The sequence below is a fragment of the Phoenix dactylifera genome, unplaced genomic scaffold, assembly GCF_009389715.1.
Source record: "Phoenix dactylifera cultivar Barhee BC4 unplaced genomic scaffold, palm_55x_up_171113_PBpolish2nd_filt_p 000178F, whole genome shotgun sequence".
NCBI lineage: Eukaryota > Viridiplantae > Streptophyta > Magnoliopsida > Arecales > Arecaceae > Phoenix > Phoenix dactylifera.
This window is the reverse complement of record NW_024067711.1, coordinates 67,606-87,127: the sequence shown is the minus strand read 5'-3', so window position 1 is coordinate 87,127 and position 19,522 is coordinate 67,606. Positions and strand designations below refer to the sequence as shown.

Genomic DNA, 19,522 nt, shown 5'->3' with positions numbered 1-19,522 from the left:
CATAAAAAATCTGACTAAGATATATCAGGGGTATTTATGGTATTATGTGGTCGGTGATCTTGAATCCCTATACCATACCAAATAAGTTACTTATGGATACCCAGGGATTTTTAATCACTGGATCATGGCCAATCAAATACAGTGATCTTTGATCATTGGGATCAAATCATCCCAATATTTAGATCACTGTGGTGATCGGGGTTACCAAACGCCCCCCAAGATGTGATGCGAGGGGCACGAGGAGTTGCCGAAGGCCATGGGCTGAAGTCACAGAAAGAAAGATTTTACTGGCAGGACTCCGGATCGGACAAATGTGAAGGATTTTGTGCGGGCGTGCGACGCCTCCCAGAGCCCATTTTCAGCCCTAAACCCTGTTCTAGAACCCGAAGCGGCAGATCTCCCCCACTTGCCTCGGGAACGGCGCTGGCTGCTCCGCAGGGGTTTCCGGCTCTTGACTGGTTGAGGCCGCAAGACGAGCCGTGTTGAAATTCAAGTCGAGATGGAGGGACGACGGGAGAAATCGCACAACAAATCCTCCTCCTTGTCTGTGGATCAGTTCGTCTCCGTCATGACCCCTCTAATCGATCTGGAAAAGGTTCTCTCTCCTCCTATCTCCGCTTTTTCTCTCCGTGATAAGTGGGAATTTGGTTTGTTCTTCTCATGTGGAATTTGAGATTTACGGGTTTTGCGAGTCTTGAAGTTTAAATCTTGAAGACATGTAGCCAATGAGCGTTACTACTAGAACTTTTTGGTTGCTAAGGAATGCAATTTTGTTCCCGCTGTGGGATTGGACTTCTGGAGTACAGCTTGGCTTCCAATACTTAGGTCGCCCAACCGGAGCCTTCATCAACGTTCAACTTCACCTAAACCTTTACTCAAGGTTGCTGTTATTATAGGATCAAGAATTAGAAATGTCGCCGTGTGGGGAATAAATGGTCTCGAATGTTCAATCACGTTAGCGGCCAGTTCTGCTTTCTAATTTTCTTGGCGTCTAAAATGCTTTCTGCTCTGTTCAAAGTGCAGAGGAAAAAAAATTCCTGCTACCAGTTGGAAGGGAGGCGTAGTTTTGGGAAGCTTGAGGTCTACCATTGCTTTGCCTCATGTGATTTTGTACTCTTTTGCGGAGAAAATGGCTGAGCAAGTTAAGCATGAACCTCCTTCAGCTACATGGGAACAAAAGTTTTGGATAGTGACCGTACTGCGGTAGGGTATCCATGCACCGAGGCATACTGAGGGCATGCTGTGTATTTACCGTACTGTGTCATTTCAAACCTTGGATAAACCAGTAGTAGATAGGAAGAGTAGCATGGTACCTTCCATACTGATGTTACTGTTACACCTCGTACCATGGTATTTCAATCGTTGTGTGAACATGTTTCGTGGTTGATGGAGTGAACAATTCAATCCAGCCTTGTAATTGTCAGGCGATGATTGGATGACTTGTTGCAGTTTTCTGTAAGCATAATGCATGACCACTGTTTTTAGAAAAGGCACTTCATGAATGATTACTGAGTAAAGAAATGGTTGTTCGATTCATCCTATTAAATCGGTTGCTTTCTCGTCATTGATCGCGCATACTTCCCACAAATAGACGTTGTTATTGTTAGTTATTTTCCATGTCCCCCCTAAAATTATAGCTTGTTTCATTCCTGAGATTGCTGATCTAACTTGACACATGATAATATGCGTTTCAGTTAATCATGGAATTTAAGCTGCGAGCTGCTTCATAATTTGGTCATTCTCATCCAAATGAATTATCCTCACGATCACCTAACTAAATGCATTTAAAAAAAAACACATGCTTTGAGGTGCTATATCTTGCACCATGAATATCCTGAGCATCTCATGAGATCTGTAAGTTGCAGCCTTTTCTTGTGATTGCTAATACTGGTATATTGCTGATGCATTTTTTGTCCATGGCTGTTCTAGGAGGCTGAGATATCAGCATCTCTTGGTTCATCATCATCAAAGAGTTTAGATATTGCTCAAAAGAAGGGTTCTGCTATTCTTAATCTGAAATGTACAGATGCTCAGGTGTGTATTTGTTCTGTCCTCTTAGTGTTTAATTAGCTCTTTTTATTAATCAAATTCTTACTGTGCTTATAATTTACTAGACAGGGTTGATGGGAAAAGTTCTTCTTGAGTTCCAATCTAATAAGGGGGATGTTCTTCTTGCTCACAAGGTGATGATCGTGCAGAAGCCAACTTGTGGTTTCCATACTCTATATATTTATACACATCTAGGTGAAAACAAATTCTGGCAATTTTATGTGTGACATTTAAGTGTTCTATATTTTCTGGTCTTTTATCCCTTGAAAAAGTCAGCTTGTAAATAGATTACCACACTCTCTGTATAGATTCATCTAGGTGCAAGTGAAATATGCCAATTTTTATGTGACACCTAATTGTTTTATGCTTTCCATTCCTTTTTTTTGTCAAAAAGAGTATGCAAAGAGGTGCATTCTAAATTCCTGAATCGAAAAAAGGTTAAGAGAGAGAGAGAGTGTGTGGCTGCTGCTATAGAGTTTTATATTTCTTACTTTATTTGTTATTTGTGATATGGAGCAAGGTTTTACGTCCAGGCGGGATGGGGAGTGTCCTGGCCATCCTGTTCCATTCTTGTAAGAAAACAGGACTAGGACGGGGTTGAGACTCCAAAACCCATCCATGCGGGGAGAGAAGAAAGAGGAAAAAAAGAAAGGAAGGAAAGATGAAGAAAAGAAAAAAGTGAAAGAAAAGGAGGAGAGGAAAAAAATGAAAGAATGAAAGGAAGGGAGAAGAAAAGAAAGGAAGGAAAGAAGGAAGAAAGGAAAGAGAAAGAAGAAAATTGACAAAAGAAAGAAAGGAGTGGATAAGAAAAGAAAGAAAAAGGAAAGGAAAGAAAGGAAGGTAGAAGAAAAAGAAAGAAAAGAAGGAAAGAAAGGAACAAACGAAAGAAGGAAAAGAAGGAGAGCGAGATAGAGGACATCTACTGGCACATATGAATGGGACCGTTGTTGCGATGGGATGGGTCAGCAGGGCATCCTATTCCATGGAGAAACTAGGACACCTCCATCCCACAAGATTTAAAACCTTGATATGGAGGACCTAGTTTGAAAAGAATAGGTATAATGCTTAGTTGATGTGAAGTCATTTTTTCTCTTATAATAATTAGGCCAAGAGGCTTTAAGTGTTTTTTTTTTTAATTTTAACGTGAATGGTATGTGCAACAATTTTCATTTCTTGTTATCATCTCTCTTTATATCTTTGTCCATTTTTCCTTAAGTTTCATAGGGGCCTATGAATAACTAGGAGTGAAGTAGCGAACTTGAATAAAACATGTATTCCTAGCCTTATTCTACCAAATAATCTTTTTTGGTACCAAAACAAAACAAGTTTAAAGAGGGTACTTATGGGATTTTAGACAAGCTGATAAACACCTTTTCCGTCACTTATTTCCTTGTAACCTAGATAAATCCAAAATTGTTTAATAGTTTTATTCAGACTTTATGAAGACCTTTTCCTCTACTATAGCCTCAAACTTATTCCTTTCATTCATATGGATGGAAACTCTAGAGGGATTGATAGTGTCTAGGTGTCCGATTCCTTAATCATAGAGACTCTTGATGTTCAATTTCTAACTTAAGACACCAGAATCCTATCAAACACTTTAGGACTTCTCAAAATTCACCTAAAATTACATAAAATAAAATCACTTAATTGATTTAAAGGGCAGGCTTTGGCATAACAATAAGGTTTATCCATTGTGACTTGGGTATCACGGGATTGAGACATGGAATTAGCCTTTTCACATGGTGAGGTAAGGTAGTGTAGATTTGACCATCCCTAGATCTCGTAGTGGTAAGAACCTCGTGTACCAGGATACCTTTTTTCAGTACCACTTGCTCCTTATGCACAATCTTAATCTTTAGCCTTTAGTTAGATTTGATCTTTCTTATTTATAGGCCAAGAATAATTTATTAAGGTAATAAATTTCTAATTGGTGCGTCTGACAGTTTAATCTGGGTGATTGATAACAACGTCCCGCAACTTTACCACTTGAACCAATTGACACCCTTTCCATGAATATATTAATTACTCTACATGATTCTAATTAATGTAACTATTTTCATTCTGTTTTAAGTAAATTGTTCCTAACCTCCTTTTGCTATATGTTTACCAGGTGCCAGCCTTTTTTTGACTATAATGCTTCTGATAAAGTTGCTTTGTGATACAGCCAAACTGCATCAAAGCTTAATTACACTTTTAAGTTCTGACTTTATATTGTGTTATATTATCATAAAAGGTTTCTATTAATAAGGAATCTTCAGATCTTGGTTTAGCATTGTCATTTGAGTCAGTCTTCATCCTATCTATTGTCGTAGTCCTTGACTTGACCTTCCATATTTGACCTAGATCTAATAATATGTATTTTATTGGACATAGAACCAAGAAGTGCAACTGTGCTTCGGAGGATATGAATCAGCTTGGGCTGACAAAGATCATAGTGGGAGAAGGAAAGGACCAGAGTTTGTTTTTTAATAAATTCCTGCAAAACATGATCTAGGTTACAACAAATTTTATACTGCAACGATATTTCCACAACACTACTCCTCTAATCTCTTTCTTGTAGTTCTATTAAAAAGGACAACTAGAAACTCTTAAATAGTAAAATTCATAATCAAGATTTGTCAGACAAGTATCGAGGCTCACATCGACTGGCGATCGAGTTTGTATGATATTGGTACGTATTGTACCGAACCGGGGTGTATAGAACTATGAAGAGGGAGAGGGAGGAGAGTGAGGAAGAGAGAGAGAGAGACAGAGAATGAGGGAGGGAGGGAGGGAGAGAAGGAGAGGGGGGAGGCTTATTGCCTGATGGTGTCGCGATGTCGTAGATGGGGGAGTGAGCTAGCATCTAGCGGAGGCTGAGAGAGAGAGAAGCTTACCAGCCAATAGCATCGTGGTGTCAAAGAGGGGGGAGCATGTGAGCGTCCGACGGAGAAAGAGAGAGGGGGAGGCTTACCAGTCGACAACATTGCATCGAGAGAGTCCTCAAAGGTTCTCGAACTAGCAAATTGGGGGGTGTGGGGTGTGGGAGGGGTTGGGAGGTTATATATCCGAACTGACTTGTCTAGCCGAACCATCCTGACTTCGTGTCGGTTTGGTTTTGTTCGGTTCAGTTCAGCGATTGCTGTTCACAATCCTATATTACCCTACATAGATAGGTCACAAAATGTTTTCAATTACTATTCTAGTAGTTTAAAGATTTCTTGACCCAACCTATACTCAGAGCATGATTTTAAGATGATATTCCTCCTCACAAACTAGGACTCAACAACTTACCACAAAAGTTAGCTACCAAAGACTTGCAATCATGTACAAAAGTTCCTAGAAGATAGAAAATCCACAAACCTCATCTTTTTCTAAATAACTTAAATATGGCTGATAAGGCTCAATAAAACAGCAAATTAACTATAAATAAAAAATAAGAATAATTAAATCTAAACTTGAACTACTTTATTACCTGTCACATTTATTTGCTTGAAGGGAAGTTATTCCATTATATACTTACCTATTTATCTTCGAACACTACATCAAAATCAGTAATATGTAGGGAAGATGATCTTGAAGGGATTTCTGCCATCTATACTACTTTTGCTTGAAAGATTTAGATTTTTGTTTTTTCTGGGTGTGTGTTTTTTTGCAGTTTGGGACCCATGATGTCGTTGTTCTAAAACCAAACAAGGCTGATCTAGGTTCTGCTCCACTTGGACAAGGTGTGGTTTATCGCCTCAAGGTATTGTGTATAATCATATGATGCTTGGAGACCTTATGCACTATTTTGTGAAGATAAATTAACAAAAGATGTTTTCATTTTCTTTATCTGGATTTGATTGTGGAAAATAAAAACAGGACTCTTCCATTACTGTTGCTTTTGATGATATTCCTGAAGATGGATTAAACAGTCCTCTGCGTCTTGAAAAAGTTGCAAATGAGGTACTTGGTTAGAATTTAGAAATGCATTGTGATATCTGAAACTTTTCAACCTCCTTTTTACCGACTTCTGTCTATTGATTAAAATAAATGCTGACATATCGTACGTACTGTTATTATGATTAAATTTTTCTCTGTTCAAAGTAGTTTCAGACACCTTAACCAGCTGCATAGTCTAATTTAACCTCATTTTATCACAAAGAGGATGTAAGAAGCGTAAGATTAATATTATCATATCTTGTCCTGGTATTTATTAAAGTTGTTGATATAAATTTAACCATTTGTGTAATGTGATTTTTGTTTCTCTGTAACTCTAGGCTTGGACATTGAAAAATAATTCAGCATATTTGCTTCCAGCCCTACTTGTCTTTAATTTTGTACAAGAATGCACTTATCCTTTTAGAGTTCAGTTGACCAATACCTATGGTGGGAAACACAAAGCTCGCAACTCAGTAATACATTAACTGTTGTCATAGGAAAGTTATATATTGCTCTACTACTGGTTCTTTTGGTCCCAATAGTCTTACGATTCTTAGTCCCTTAAAAGGTGCTGTATAATTTATTTGATGTGCTCGTTTTTACACAGTTTATAACAGTAATAAGAAGCTCTTCAATAAAGATCATCACGATCCTCGAGAAAAGCATTCAAGTATTCTACTATGAAGGAAAATAAAATTCATGCCTATAAATACAAGCAGAAGGAAGGATGTACTATCCAACTCAAGTTTTCATCCTAACATTCGTTTTCATGTTTGCCCTGATGAAAATTCTGAATGGCATATTTCCCTTTCCTATGGTTCCTATTCATTCTTGTGTTCTTTTATTTTCTAGTTCCCTCACCATGGAGTTTTCTGTGCCTGTTTCAAGAATTTGGAATGCCTTTTTTCTCATCTCCTGCTTCTCCTTGCTGCTTCATCAAATTGTGCATTGCAGCCACTTGCAATGACAAAAAATCATTCAAATGAGATGTTTCGAAAACAATAGAGGATAATCGTGGTAATAAGAATGTTAGGTGAATGGAAGATGTTTCTCTCCAGTGCTTGTGGTTTGGCACAACATTAAAAAAAAAGAGCTATTATTACAATATTACAACAACTAGCATAATGAATCTAGAGCATGGTATTTCGTACTGGCCCGAACCGGGCAGTACAGAATATACCGTATTGTACCGGTTCAGTATCGGTACTGGTACGGATACTATGCTAGTGTGGCACCGGTACGGGGTCCGGTACCGAGACGGCAAACCTTGATCCAGAGGTCTCCAATTACTTCTTGTATATGTACAATCAGCTGCTAAAGTGATGGCAATTGTTAGGCTGTATCATTTCTCACCTGGATAGAATATTATTTTTAAATTTAAATAGTTACAGCTTTTCCTTTTTGTCTGCAAAAGGGAAATATGTTTTGGAAGGGGTTCTATTTTATGAAGGGCTTTGACTATTGTTGCATCATTGGTTTGGAGATACAACTTGCAGGTTGTGATATGTACATATGTATGTATGTACGTATTCCTTGCTACTAACATTATTGCTTTATATAACATGTTTATTTTTAAGCATGACAAAATGGTTATTCAGTAAAATACAGCCATCATAAAGATACACTAAAGCAAGAAAAAAGTAGGGTATGTGAATATTTTAGTTGCACAATCTTGCATAAAATCTTATGACATCTTATGGCATCTTCAAGCCATGGCTGTAATATCTGCTACTCAACCTGAAATTAGTTGTTTACTTGTCAACTTGCTAATAGGTTTTTCTTTCTTACTTTCTTGGAGTCAGAGGTGGTGCAGGACCATCAACCTGTTGGTTTTTATTTTAACAAACTACAATACTACATTACTCTTAAATTTCGACTCTCTATTGTCATTAAACTTGTTGACTTAATAAAAGTTATATACAATTATCTGTTTAGATATTTTAATGTACAGTGTCATATTTTCTATAGCTACATGTGGAGCACACATGCTAGTTCACTAGTCTATATAAGAATTCTTGAGGTTGGGCTTAATAGTGACTCTCTTATATCAAATAGGGTGGGGGAGGCTCTTTCCTAAGGTTTATCGCATCGGTCGATACTGATGCATACTGATCGTATCATACCGTACCAAGGCCGAACTAATACGTGGCATAGGAGGCATACCGATACTTGGTGCACCGAATGGGGTACTATACGGGCGTACTGACACTGTAATAGGATAGTATAGGTGCGGGTCTGGTATCGAAATGGCGAACCTTGCTTTTCTCTAATTATCCATTTATAAGAGAGATTAATGGCTTTGGAGATGTTGTAGTCAAGTTGACGCCATAGCATTTTAAAGTTTAAACATTTCTTGGTAGATATATTTATTGGAGCCTTAGGATGCCATAGCATTTTAAAGTCTAAACATTTCTTGGTAGATATATTATTGGAGCCTTAAAACGAAAACCTGGAATGAGATAAATTCCTAGTTTTGTTTTGCTTTGAATGAGCATGTCCCCAACTCCCCACAACAAAAAAATTAAACGCACACACCCCATTACTCTTTGCTACTTTCTCAGCATGCTCAGTCTCCTCGGAATGAATGAATAACTAAAGCTTTTGTATGATGAAGGTATTTCTATCATTTGGAGTTAATTTTTCTTTTTGTCTTGTTTAAAATTGTAATCGGATGATATGACACATCTTGTTAACAGAAATTGATGTAGCTGCAATTGAAATTTGGCTTCCATAATATGAATGTCCTGCAGATTAGGATTAATATTGAATTTGATCAAAACCCTATGGTTCCTTTTTGGTCCTTTTGTTGGTAATTGAAGAAAAGATTTCATCCTAACTTGATTTGAACTTCAGCAAGAGATCTGCTGCATAACAGCAGAAATTTGTTATAATGAGAAGAAAACTAATAGAAGAAAGAGGGAAATAGTAGAAAATAAGAGAGGAGGTATGAAGATTAGAATAAAGAGTACAAGGAGAGAAGAACAGAAGAATGAGGCCTGCAGTCTATTCTCTTAAAGTTTATTTCCTGAGTACAACATAATAGTCTGCTTTTATAGCAAGCCATTAATGCCCTTTAATAGAGTTGACTGGTCCCCGTTCTTTTTTGATCAGCACTCTAGAAATAAGGAGAAATAAAATCCCAAAGCAGCCTGTGAAGACTATTGATAATTTGGACTTTTCATGTCAGGACCTGGATCCTGGCTCTGCCAAGTCCCCGGTCTGTGTAAAACTTGATAAACCATATGACCTGATTTTGTTTCAATTTGTTGTTGCTGAAGCACACTATTTTCAAATTAAACTTGAAATCATGTAATCATAATGTAAGTGGTCATTTGATTATATAAAGCAAACTAAAATCTCATCCAAATTAAATTTTTGCAGCTCACAACGTGATATCATAACAAGGTCCACTTTATTCCATCATCTTTATAATACAAAACTTGCTCATTATAAAACATATTTTACATCCTTCTGCATGGGTACTGTTGCTGGAAATTGGACCCGGGGGTGACCAGTGGCTGAGAGGGAGGAGCTCCGGCGAGAGTTGGTGGGTGGCGGTCCGTCGGCGGGCGGCGTCCTCGGGGGGACTTGCAAAAAGCCGGTGGCCGGGATTTTCGGCGCCGACCCTCCGATGCTTAAGTCAGAGGGGGCAAATGTGTGGAGGGAGAGAAAATATATCTCCTAGAGTTTCAGAGTCCAGCCCCCTCTAAGAGGGAGGAGTTTCCCTTTTATAGAAGGGTACATGATTACCTGTGATGTGACGGGGCGAACGGGTTACCGTTATGATTGAGCATGATCGTGTGAATTAATGCACGATCGTGTGAATTAATGCATTGTCGTGGGAGATCAGGCCGGAGCCAGTAAGTCGTCGTGACTGATCGGACGTAGCTGAGTGGGTCAACTGTTTGCCGTGGAGGGTTTGAGATCCGTAGATAGCATGCGCATTGATTGTTGAGTGAGCCGGAGATCAGCGGAGGCCATGCGCATTAATTGTTGACAGCGGTAGCAGGGCATGGTCCTCGGTCGAGTTGCAGAAGGATGTGACCACAGCAGGTGGATAGTGAGGTCGGGCTTCCGAGGTCAAGGATGCTGAGGTCGGGCGTCTCGAAGTCGAGCGCCTGGCCGGGCGCCAGGTCGAGAACCCTAAGGTCGGGCTCCAGGTCGGGCCCCTCCAGGTCAGGCGCCTTCAGGTCGGGCGTCCCCAGGTTGGGCGCCTCCAATCACGTGCTGGCGATGATGCGCTCACGTGTTTCGGGACGATTCATTTTTTTCCCAACACTACCCTCCGATTTTTGAGTTCGAGCCGTTTGCGAGCTCGGACGTGGGAAGTAGTTGCCTTTACTGTATTAGTGGGGGCCAGGAAGCCTTAAATTACTCCGGCGTTCCGCGTGCTTTGGGGCATCCTTAATGAGAGGAAACGGGGCGACGCCCTTTCGAGGTTGCCTCGCGTCGTTGGCTCATGATGGGGCTCCGGGATCCGATGGGACGCCGCCTTGATTCTGTATTCAAAGCGTCGATCCAGATTAAATATGTTGCTTCGGTCTTTGGGACCGACACGTGGCGCGATCTGGACAGAAGGCGGGATCCGGTCCTGCCGATCTGGGCCGTCAGGAGGGTCTATATAAACCCCCTGAGTTAGCCTTAGAAAGGTTTTGTTTGGCCATTGCGGTTGCTGTTCCCCTCTCCTTCCTTTGTCTCCTTTCTTCCTTTTCCAGTCGCGGCCGAGTCTTCCCGGCGGTGCCCTGAGGCGATTTCCGGCGACTCCACAGTAGGTCGTTTTTCCACATTAGCTCGGGGGATTCTTCTTCTTCTTTTATTTTTTCTTCTCTTTTCTTCCTCCTTCATCCCTTGTCTCCTTCGTCTTTCCTTTTGGAATGGGTCGTGGTCCAGGTGAGGTCGGGTCTAGCCTGACTGAGGAGGAACTGGAGCTGGTTCGTTCCCGGGTTTCATCTCGAACCTGCCGGGTCGGAGGACTGGGTGACGAGACCTCCTCCAGGTCGGATCGGGGTGTACATCGAGACACTCTGGGCCGGCCTGCGGTTTCCTCTTCACGAGTTCGTGAACGAGTTGCTGGTGGCGTACCAGCTCGTCCCAGCACAACTCGCTCCGAACTCGTGGAGGACCATCATCAGGTTTCTATCCTTTTGCCTTGCGCACGGGATACTGACCTCGGTGAACGTCTTTCGCCGGTGCTTCATGTTGAAGTCAAACCCGGCGGACGGGGAGTGGCTCTATCTCGCCTTTCGGGGTGGTAGGCCACTTTTTCGAGGTACCCCTTCCTCCATTCATGAGTGGAAGGGAAAATTTTTCTTCCTTTCCTCCGAGCTCACGTGGGGATTTGACCCGAGGTGGGGGCATCCCCGGCTGAAGGCCCTTAATAAGCTCCCCCAGCTTTCAGCGGACGAGCAGAGGGTTTTCGACGCTCTGCATGGCCTCGGGGAGGATATCCTTCTGACCGGCCTCCTGAGCGAGGAGGCCCTGGTGAACGTCAGCTTGAGCTCGGCGTGCCCTGAGGGTAAGAGCAGTCGCGCTGCTCCTTCATTTTGCTGTCTTTTGTCTTATTTGTTTCTTTCCTTCTCTTTTTGGTGTTGATCTGACACTTAGAAATTTTTCTTCTTTTCAGATATTCCCAATATGGTGACCAGCAACACTGCTCTCTTCGCCCGATTGAAAAGGAGAGCGGCCGAGGTCGGCGGGGCTCATTCCAGGCCGAGGTCGGCGGGGCTCGTCCCGAGCCCAGGAAGAAGGCCAGGTCGGCTTCGACTTCTGCTCCTTTCGAGGCGAGGGGTACTGGGGCCGGAACTTCCGGATCCGTCCGGGAAGAAACTCCGGCTACTGAGCAGGCGAGCTCGGGTTCTAGGAGGGCGACGGGTTCGGCGCCCCCAGCATGCCCCGTCCCCATTTCTCAACGGCCAGGTCGGCCAGTCGTCCGCCTGCGGCACTCGGGCCCCGAGCCGAGCAGGGGCCCTAGGGTCCTGAACGCGTCTCGCCCCGCCGTTGTGAGCCTGGGCAGGCCGAGCTCGTCGGGGGTCGGAGATTGCTCCGAGAGGGGGTCTGGCGACCCGGAGTCTCCGATCCATGAGGGCGATTCGGCCCTCCGAGATAGCAATGTCGCGCGCGAGGTATTTCGTCGCGCATTGCTCCCAGCTGACCGGGCCGAGTTCGAAACCGTCGATCTCGGCGATCTTGTCAATCAGACTTACTGCAATGCTGCCCGGGTAAGTCGTCTCCTCGTTTTTGCTTTGGTTATTGGTATTTTATTCACTTTCACTTATCGTTGCTTTTCCTGTAGCATCTTCATGAGATCGACACGCTGGTGTTCATAGCTTCGAGAAGAGGCTCGGAGGGGCCAAAGGTAGCTGGAGATGGCCGAGAAGAGGCTTGTCGACTCTGAGGCCATGCGGCTAGAGGCCGTCGCGCGGATGGAGGCTGCCGAGGCTGAGCGGCGATCGGCAGTCGACCAGCTTGAAGAGGAGAGAGCCACGCACACTTTGGCGAGGTCGGAGTTGCGCGCCTCCGAGGCGCGTCTAGTCGAGGCTCGCTCCGAGGCCGTCGGCTACAAATATGAGGGCAGGGTTCTCCGCCTGAAGGTCGAGTAGGTCGAGGCTCGAGAGAAAAGGGCACTGGAACAGGCCTGGGACGCGGTGGCTTCACAACATCTTCCATACATGTACTTTTCATGGCAAAGTCTGTGATGTGATTATTGATGGAAGGGCTGTGAGAATGTTGTGGCAGCATCAATGGTGGAGAAATTGAAGCTCAAAATGGAAGATCATCCTCAACCATACAAGCTTTCTTGGCTACGTAAGGGTAATGAGTTAAAGGTTCACAAGCGTTGCCTTGTTCAATTTTCTATTGGCAAGAAATATTTTGATGAGTTGCTTTGTGATGTACCCATGGATGCATGTCACCTATTACTTGGTCGTCCATGGCAATTGATACAAAAGTGATACATGATGGGTTCAAAAATATGTATTTCTTTATGAAGGATAGGCTGAAGATCGTGTTAGGGCCTGCTAAGATAGAAAGCAGTCCTAAGCCTACTAAAGGGGAGGAAAATAACTTTGTCCAAAATTGAAATTGAAAAGGCCATAGTGAAATCTCGTAGAACCTACGCCCCTATTGTTTTAGAGGAGAATGAGGAAAAGTGTGAATTGCCCCTTATCATGAATACTTTGCTTCATGAATTTTTTGACATTGTTCTCGATGAAATTCCACCTAGACTACCGCCTATAAGAGATACAACATTGCATTGACTTTATACCCTGTGTTAGTCTCCCAAACAAGGCAGTATATAGGATGAATCCTAAGGAGCCAGAAGAGTTACAAAGGCAAGTAGACGAGTTGATTGCTAAGGGGTTCGTGAGGGAAAGCATGAGTCCATATGAGATTCCAGCTCTTCTTGTGCCTAAAAAGGATGGTTCTTGGAGTATGTGCGTTGATGGTAGAACATTGAATAAAATTACAATCAAGTACCGGTTTCCAATTCCACGTCTTGATGACCTACTTGATTAATTACATGGTGCTTTTATTTTTCGAAGATTGATCTTAGGAGCGGTTATCATTAGATCCGAATGAGGCTGGAAGATGAGTGGAAGACTGCATTCAAGACAAGGGATGGATTGTATGAGTGGATAGTTATGTCATTCGGATTGTCAAATGCCCCGAGCACTTTCATGCACCTTATGAATCAAGTGTTTAAACTATGGTCCGCCGAACCGATCGGAACCGGTCGGTTCCGGCTGTATCGAACCGGTGCCGACAACTATCGGTACGGTTCGGCTGTGAAAACCGGTACCGAACCGAAATCGGTGCGACCGACACTGGTAGAAGCGAGGAAGAAGAGGAAAAAGAAAAGAAAGAGAAATAGAAGAAGAAAAGGCAAGTACCAGGAGAAGGAGGACCTCTCTTCCTTGCTCGCGGGAGAGCGGGTGGAAACTGGGAAAGAGAGAAGAGAGGAGAGAGGGGAAGGAAGGTTCGGGAAGAAGTGGAAAAAAATAAAGAAAGAAAAAAAAATCCTGCGTGCGGGGGCGAGTGGGAAAGCGGGCACGAGCGGAGAACTGCGAGCCCGCTTGCCTTCCACGCGCAAGGAACCGTGCCCGCATGCGGTTCCCTGCGTTGGCCATGATTCCCCGCGCGGGCTTTTAATGCCGCACAAAGTGGCATTTAATGCCACTCTGTGGTAACGTGGACGCGCGCGCCCGCGTATCGGATGCATTTTTTTTTCTATCTCGACTGGTTCGGACCGGTACCGAACTTGTACCGTACCGGTACCGATGAAGAACCGGTACCGAACCTGTACCGTATCGGTACCGGTCTTCACCGGTACATCGGTACTATCGGTACCGCAGACCCATGTTTAAACCTTTTATTGGTTTGTTTGTTGTGGTTTACTTTGACGATATTTTAGTGTACAACAAGCACATTGATCAGCACATGATTCATCTTCGTCAAGTTTTTGAGAAGCCTTGGAAGCAAAAGCTGTATGCGATCTTGAAGAAACGTCACTTTTGCACCACTAGCCTTATCTTTTTAGGCTTTGTAGTCTCAAGTGATGGAATCAAGATGGATCCGAGCAAGGTGGAGCCGATCACAAGCTGGTCTGTTCTGAAGTCTATTCATAATATTCAAAGTTTTCATGGGTTAGCTTCATTTTATCGTCGATTAATGAAAAATTCCAGTACTATTATTTCTCCTATCATTGATTGCTTGAAAGGGGGAGTCTTTAAGTGGACTGGAGAAGTTCAGAAGAATTTTGAGGTTTTGAAGAGGAAGGTAATTGAAGCTCCTGTCTTAGCATTGCCAATTTTGAAAGCTTATTTGAAGTAGATTGTGATGCTTCTAATGTGGGGATTGGTGCTGTCCTTAGTCAAGAAGGTAAGCTTATTGCCTATTTCAACGAGAAGTTGATTGAGTCTTGGAGGCAATACTCTACTTATAACAAGAAATTCTATGCTATCGTGCGAGCTTTGGATCACTGGAGTCATCTTTTGCCCAAGGAATTTGTTTTTTTTTTGATTATGAAGTACTGAAGTACATCAATGAGCAACACAAGTTGAACTGACGACATGCTTAGTGGGTGAAATTTTTGCAGACCTATTCATTAACCATTAAGCATAAGTCCGGATTTCAGAATAAGGTGGCCAATGCATTAAGTCGAAGATATTCCTTGCCATCTACTATACAAGTGAAGGTCTTAGGCTTTAAAGTTCTCAAGGAGCTGTATCAAGATGATCCATATTTCGGTACTATTCTAACTGAATGCATGAAAAAGCCATTTAATCATTTTGTCTTGCAGGATGGATTTCTTTTAAAGGATAACTAGTTATGCATTCCTCAATGCTCACTGCGAGAGGCAAGTATTCTAGAAGCTCATGGAGGTGGCCTAGCTGGATATTTTGGGCGAGATAAAACTCTTTTGTTGGTGGTGTCTCATTTCTATTAGTCTAGAATGGAGCGAAACATTATGAAGCACTAGGAGCGATGCAAGACTTGTCATATAGCCAAGAGTCATGGTCAAAACATAGGCTTGTGTACCCCATTACCGGTTCCAAATTCATCATGGGAGGAAGTTAGCATTGACTTTGTGATGGGGCTACGGCGGACACAAAGGAACACGGATTCTATCATGGTCGTTGTTGATCGTTTTTTGAAGATGGCGCATTTTGTTCCATATAGCAAGATCGTGGATGTTCGTATCTAGCTGGCTGGTACTTTTGGAAGATTGTGCGACTTCATGGTGTGCCAAAAATGATTCTATTGGATTGAGATACCAAGTTCATGAGTCATTTTTAGCGTACTTTGTGGAGAAAGCTTGGAACAGAGTTATTTTTTAGCACATCACATCATCCTCAAACCGATGGTCAAATTGAAGTTGTTAACCGAATCTTGAAGAATTTATTGAGGAGTTTTGTGGGTAAAACATTCGTTAGTAGGATCTTATGTTAGCTCAGGCGGAGTTTGCCTACAATCGTTCCACAAGTCAAACTACTGGTTGCAGTCCTTTTGAAGCAGTGTATGGCCTTAATCCAATTAGCCCCTTGGATTTGGCTCCTATTCCATCAACACAACAATTCAATGGAGATGCCAATGAGCGAGCCAAGGCTATTAAGAAGATGCATGAGCAGATTAGAGAAAAGATTGTCAAGCAAAACGAGAAGTATCATGCTAGTGCCAATAAGCATTGTAAGCCGCCGGCTTTCAAGGAAGGAGATTTGGTGTGGATTCATCTTTGGAAGGAGCGTCTTCCAATTGGAAAGTATGGGAAGCTGATGCAACGAGCTGATGGTCCATTCAAAGTGTTGCGTCTTGTTGGGGAGAATGCTTACAAGGTTGAACTTCTAGGAGATTATGGTTTTTTAGCTACATTCAATGTATCTGTCTTGTCCCCTTATCATGGAGATGAAGATAAAGCTGGTCCAGACTCGAGGACGAGTCTTTTTCAACCGGGGGAGCATGACACGGGTGCTTAAGGAGAGTCCTTTTTAACCGGAGGAGCCAAAAAAGAATTTTGTCTATGGCAATTTATTTTTTTGGTTAATGTCTAAGCAAAGGCTAATTTTGGGATGCCAATATATGGTGTTTTTTTCTTTCTTATGGAACGCCTAATTATGATCTTTTTTTTTCTCCTTAAGTTTAGGATTACTTATTGTAATTGCTTGAAAAGCACTCCAAACATGCCTATATAATAGCATGCCCTATATTATGTTTTCAGAAACTAATTTCAAGTTTGAGTGAATTAAGGATTAAGCCTTTGGCTTGATGAGTTTCTTTTTTTGGATGTTCTGTATCTTTAGGTGTTTCTTTGGGTGGTGAGCGTGTTCTTGCTCTGTATCTCAAGGAGATTATCTTTGAGTGGTGATCACTAGAATTCTGTATCCCTAGGGTGGTGCCTTTGCGTGGTGAGTTTTCTTTTCCATTAAACTTTGTATCCCTTGGGTGGATTTTTTTGGGTGATGAGATTTTAGCTATCCATTGTTCTTATCCTTGAAAATTTAGGTTTACCATTATTCTCAGATTTCTAGGTGGTTTTGGTTTCCTCGTCGTTTTTCTTTCCCTCGTTTATTTTTCCGGCATCAATTTACCAATCTAGCTTTTTTTAATATTTTTTTAAGCATTAAAGCAAGGTTCGCCGTCTTGGTACTGAACCCTGTACTGGTGCTACACTAGCACTATATCGGTATGGTACGATACAGAATCTTTCCGGATTACCGAATGTTGGTACGCCTTCTGTACCATGTCTTGGTACTGAACTGGTACGGTACGACGCATCTGTACCGTCCGGTTTGGGCTGGTACGACGAATCATGCATTAGAGTGCACTTAACAACGATGCAGCTGCTTGTTAGGGGTTCATTGAAACCAACTATCATACCTACTGGCTGGGGTTTCACTGACCGACCAGTGTTTTCTTGTCAATCGATAAACATGATATTTTTCATTCTAGGCCATGCAGCAATTAACTCATGTTTTGCATAATCAAATGAAGATCAAAGAAATCTCTTCAATACAGTGACATGGATTTTCAATTAAGATAGCTCATCTTAACCTTGATAATTCCAAATGTCAATGGTCATGCAAAGCTCAAGGTTTCCAAAATTAACTTAGGCATGCAATTCTTAGTTAGGAGAAATTTGAAAATCATGAAATCTGTGATTGAATGTGTAAAGTAAACAAATCATTTCATTTCAGTAAGCTAAGATCCTGATTACAAGAAGACAAAGTTCTTTTGATATGTCAAATGTAAAGATGTTAAGAAACTATTTTAGAAATTGGTAGATAATGAGAACTATCATTTAGACAATAATATGTTAACTATGTAAGGCCATTCACCGATTCTTGTCCTAGAACTTCGTTTCCTTTTGTCCTAGCTGATTGTTTTCTGTGCAGCTCTTTTCTTTTGTACTTTTCTCTCCTTACTTATCTAGTTCCCCACCTTATAGATGGCTGATGTTGTTGGAGTAGCAAAAATGGTAGTAGGAGGGCTGCAACCTTTATTTATAGGTAGGTTGTAATCTAGCCACCATAATTTAGTTGCTAGGTCAAGGTCCTGGATGGCTGAATGTCTAGCATGAGGTGGCAGGTTTACCATATGGTGGAACAAGCAAACAACTATCTCCTTGGTTTTCTTACTGCAACCGAATGTGGACAATTTGGTTTATTTTTTCCTTCACATCCTTGGCAACCAAATATAGCCTTCAGGTGTAGGAAAAAAATGCCTAACCGACAAATTTCATAAAATATCTAAATCTTAACTAAACAAAGTGAATTGCATCATGAATAAGGGGCTGGTTCAGCCTTCTTTGACTGCAGTGATTAGGGAAAATGCAAGGGCCTGATTGGACTAGTCTTTTGCCATTTTGAGTTGCATCCAAAATGGAACTTCGTTGTACCTTTGTGGACTTTGGCTTGTTCTTCTATCTCATTTTGTTTTACTTATATTTGAGATGGGTTCACATGGCTTAGCTTGAATATGGTCATTCCTCCTACCTTCAGTATCCTACTTAACTAACTTTTAAGGTTAGTTTAGAGCTTACTGTTTATATTTGAAGAAGCAGAAACTTCCTGTAGTCTTCGTAAGTTGGTTCATAAGATCCAATTGTAAATAAGGAAAAAAAATATTTGAGATTCTTTTCAATCTGATCCAGTAAAATGTCTCTCTTTCATGAAGATCTACACAAATTTTTGTGAAATTGGTACTAATTTGTGGAAACATAGATTGTAAAAATGAAGCTAACAAGTTTGCATATGATATCCAGATTACAATGCTTCTTAGCGACGTCATATGATGAATGCATATTTCAACTCTTCATGTAGGTAACTTATCGCAGGATGAAGGATGCTCTAATTCAACTTAGCAAGGGCACACAACAAGGACCAACTGCAGACTTGATTCCTGTATTATTTGGGGAGAAACAACCTACACATTCGAAGAAAGTTGTGCAATTTACTCCATTTAACAAGAATCTTGATCATTCACAGGTGCCTCTTGTCCCTGTTAGTTTCGTATCTCTGTATTTTGTCACATGTTGTTTCCACTGCATACATTTCATTTTCTTCACTTATGGTTTCTTTTCTTCCACTGAAACTTGATTAATAGCGTATCTCCATATATTAGTTATTCTCAAGCAAGCTTGCTGGTCACTCTAAGTCTTGTTGAAAGCAGAAACACTGGATCAGCATGCATGAAAGCGATGAATCAAAGTTAGCTATTGGTTTAGTGCATACTAAGATTATATTTGGCTGAGTTGATCAGGATTTTATTGACCTAATTCATTAAAAAAGAAAAATTATTAACAATATGAGGTGGATAAGAATCATGATGGAAAGTTGTTACTTTTTTCTTCTTGATAATCAAAGGAAGGAATTATTTTGGATGAAAGAACTAATGGTGTTGGCGTGTTGCTATTGTATTGGTAATGTTGTGGAAGAAAAAAATATAAGAACACACAAGATAGGAAAGCTTGGAAGGAATCCTCTATCTGACTTGGTCCATTTATTTTGATTCTCCTCTTCCTTCAATTTATTTCCGTGGAAGTGCATTTGAGGTGAATGTATTACTCAATCAT

General features: G+C 41.6%; 1 protein-coding gene across 3 annotated transcripts in view; it reads left to right on the top strand.

Annotated features, from left to right (window-relative positions):
- The first annotated feature begins 217 nt into the window (after positions 1-217).
- LOC103720749 (DNA-binding protein SMUBP-2) overlaps positions 218-19,522 on the top strand; it is a 77,437-nt gene continuing 58,132 nt past the window's right edge. The window contains exons 1-6 of one of the 3 annotated variants that reach the window (XM_039117076.1): positions 218-595; positions 1,930-2,034; positions 2,115-2,183; positions 5,690-5,779; positions 5,896-5,979; positions 18,771-18,935. In XM_039117076.1, the coding sequence (XP_038973004.1) occupies positions 500-595; positions 1,930-2,034; positions 2,115-2,183; positions 5,690-5,779; positions 5,896-5,979; positions 18,771-18,935 (609 nt within the window). In that variant the 5' untranslated portion in view covers positions 218-499. The remainder of the gene's footprint in view (positions 596-1,929; positions 2,035-2,114; positions 2,184-5,689; positions 5,780-5,895; positions 5,980-18,770; positions 18,936-19,522) is intronic. The other 2 variants (XM_039117078.1, XM_039117077.1) reach the window with 2 other exon arrangements.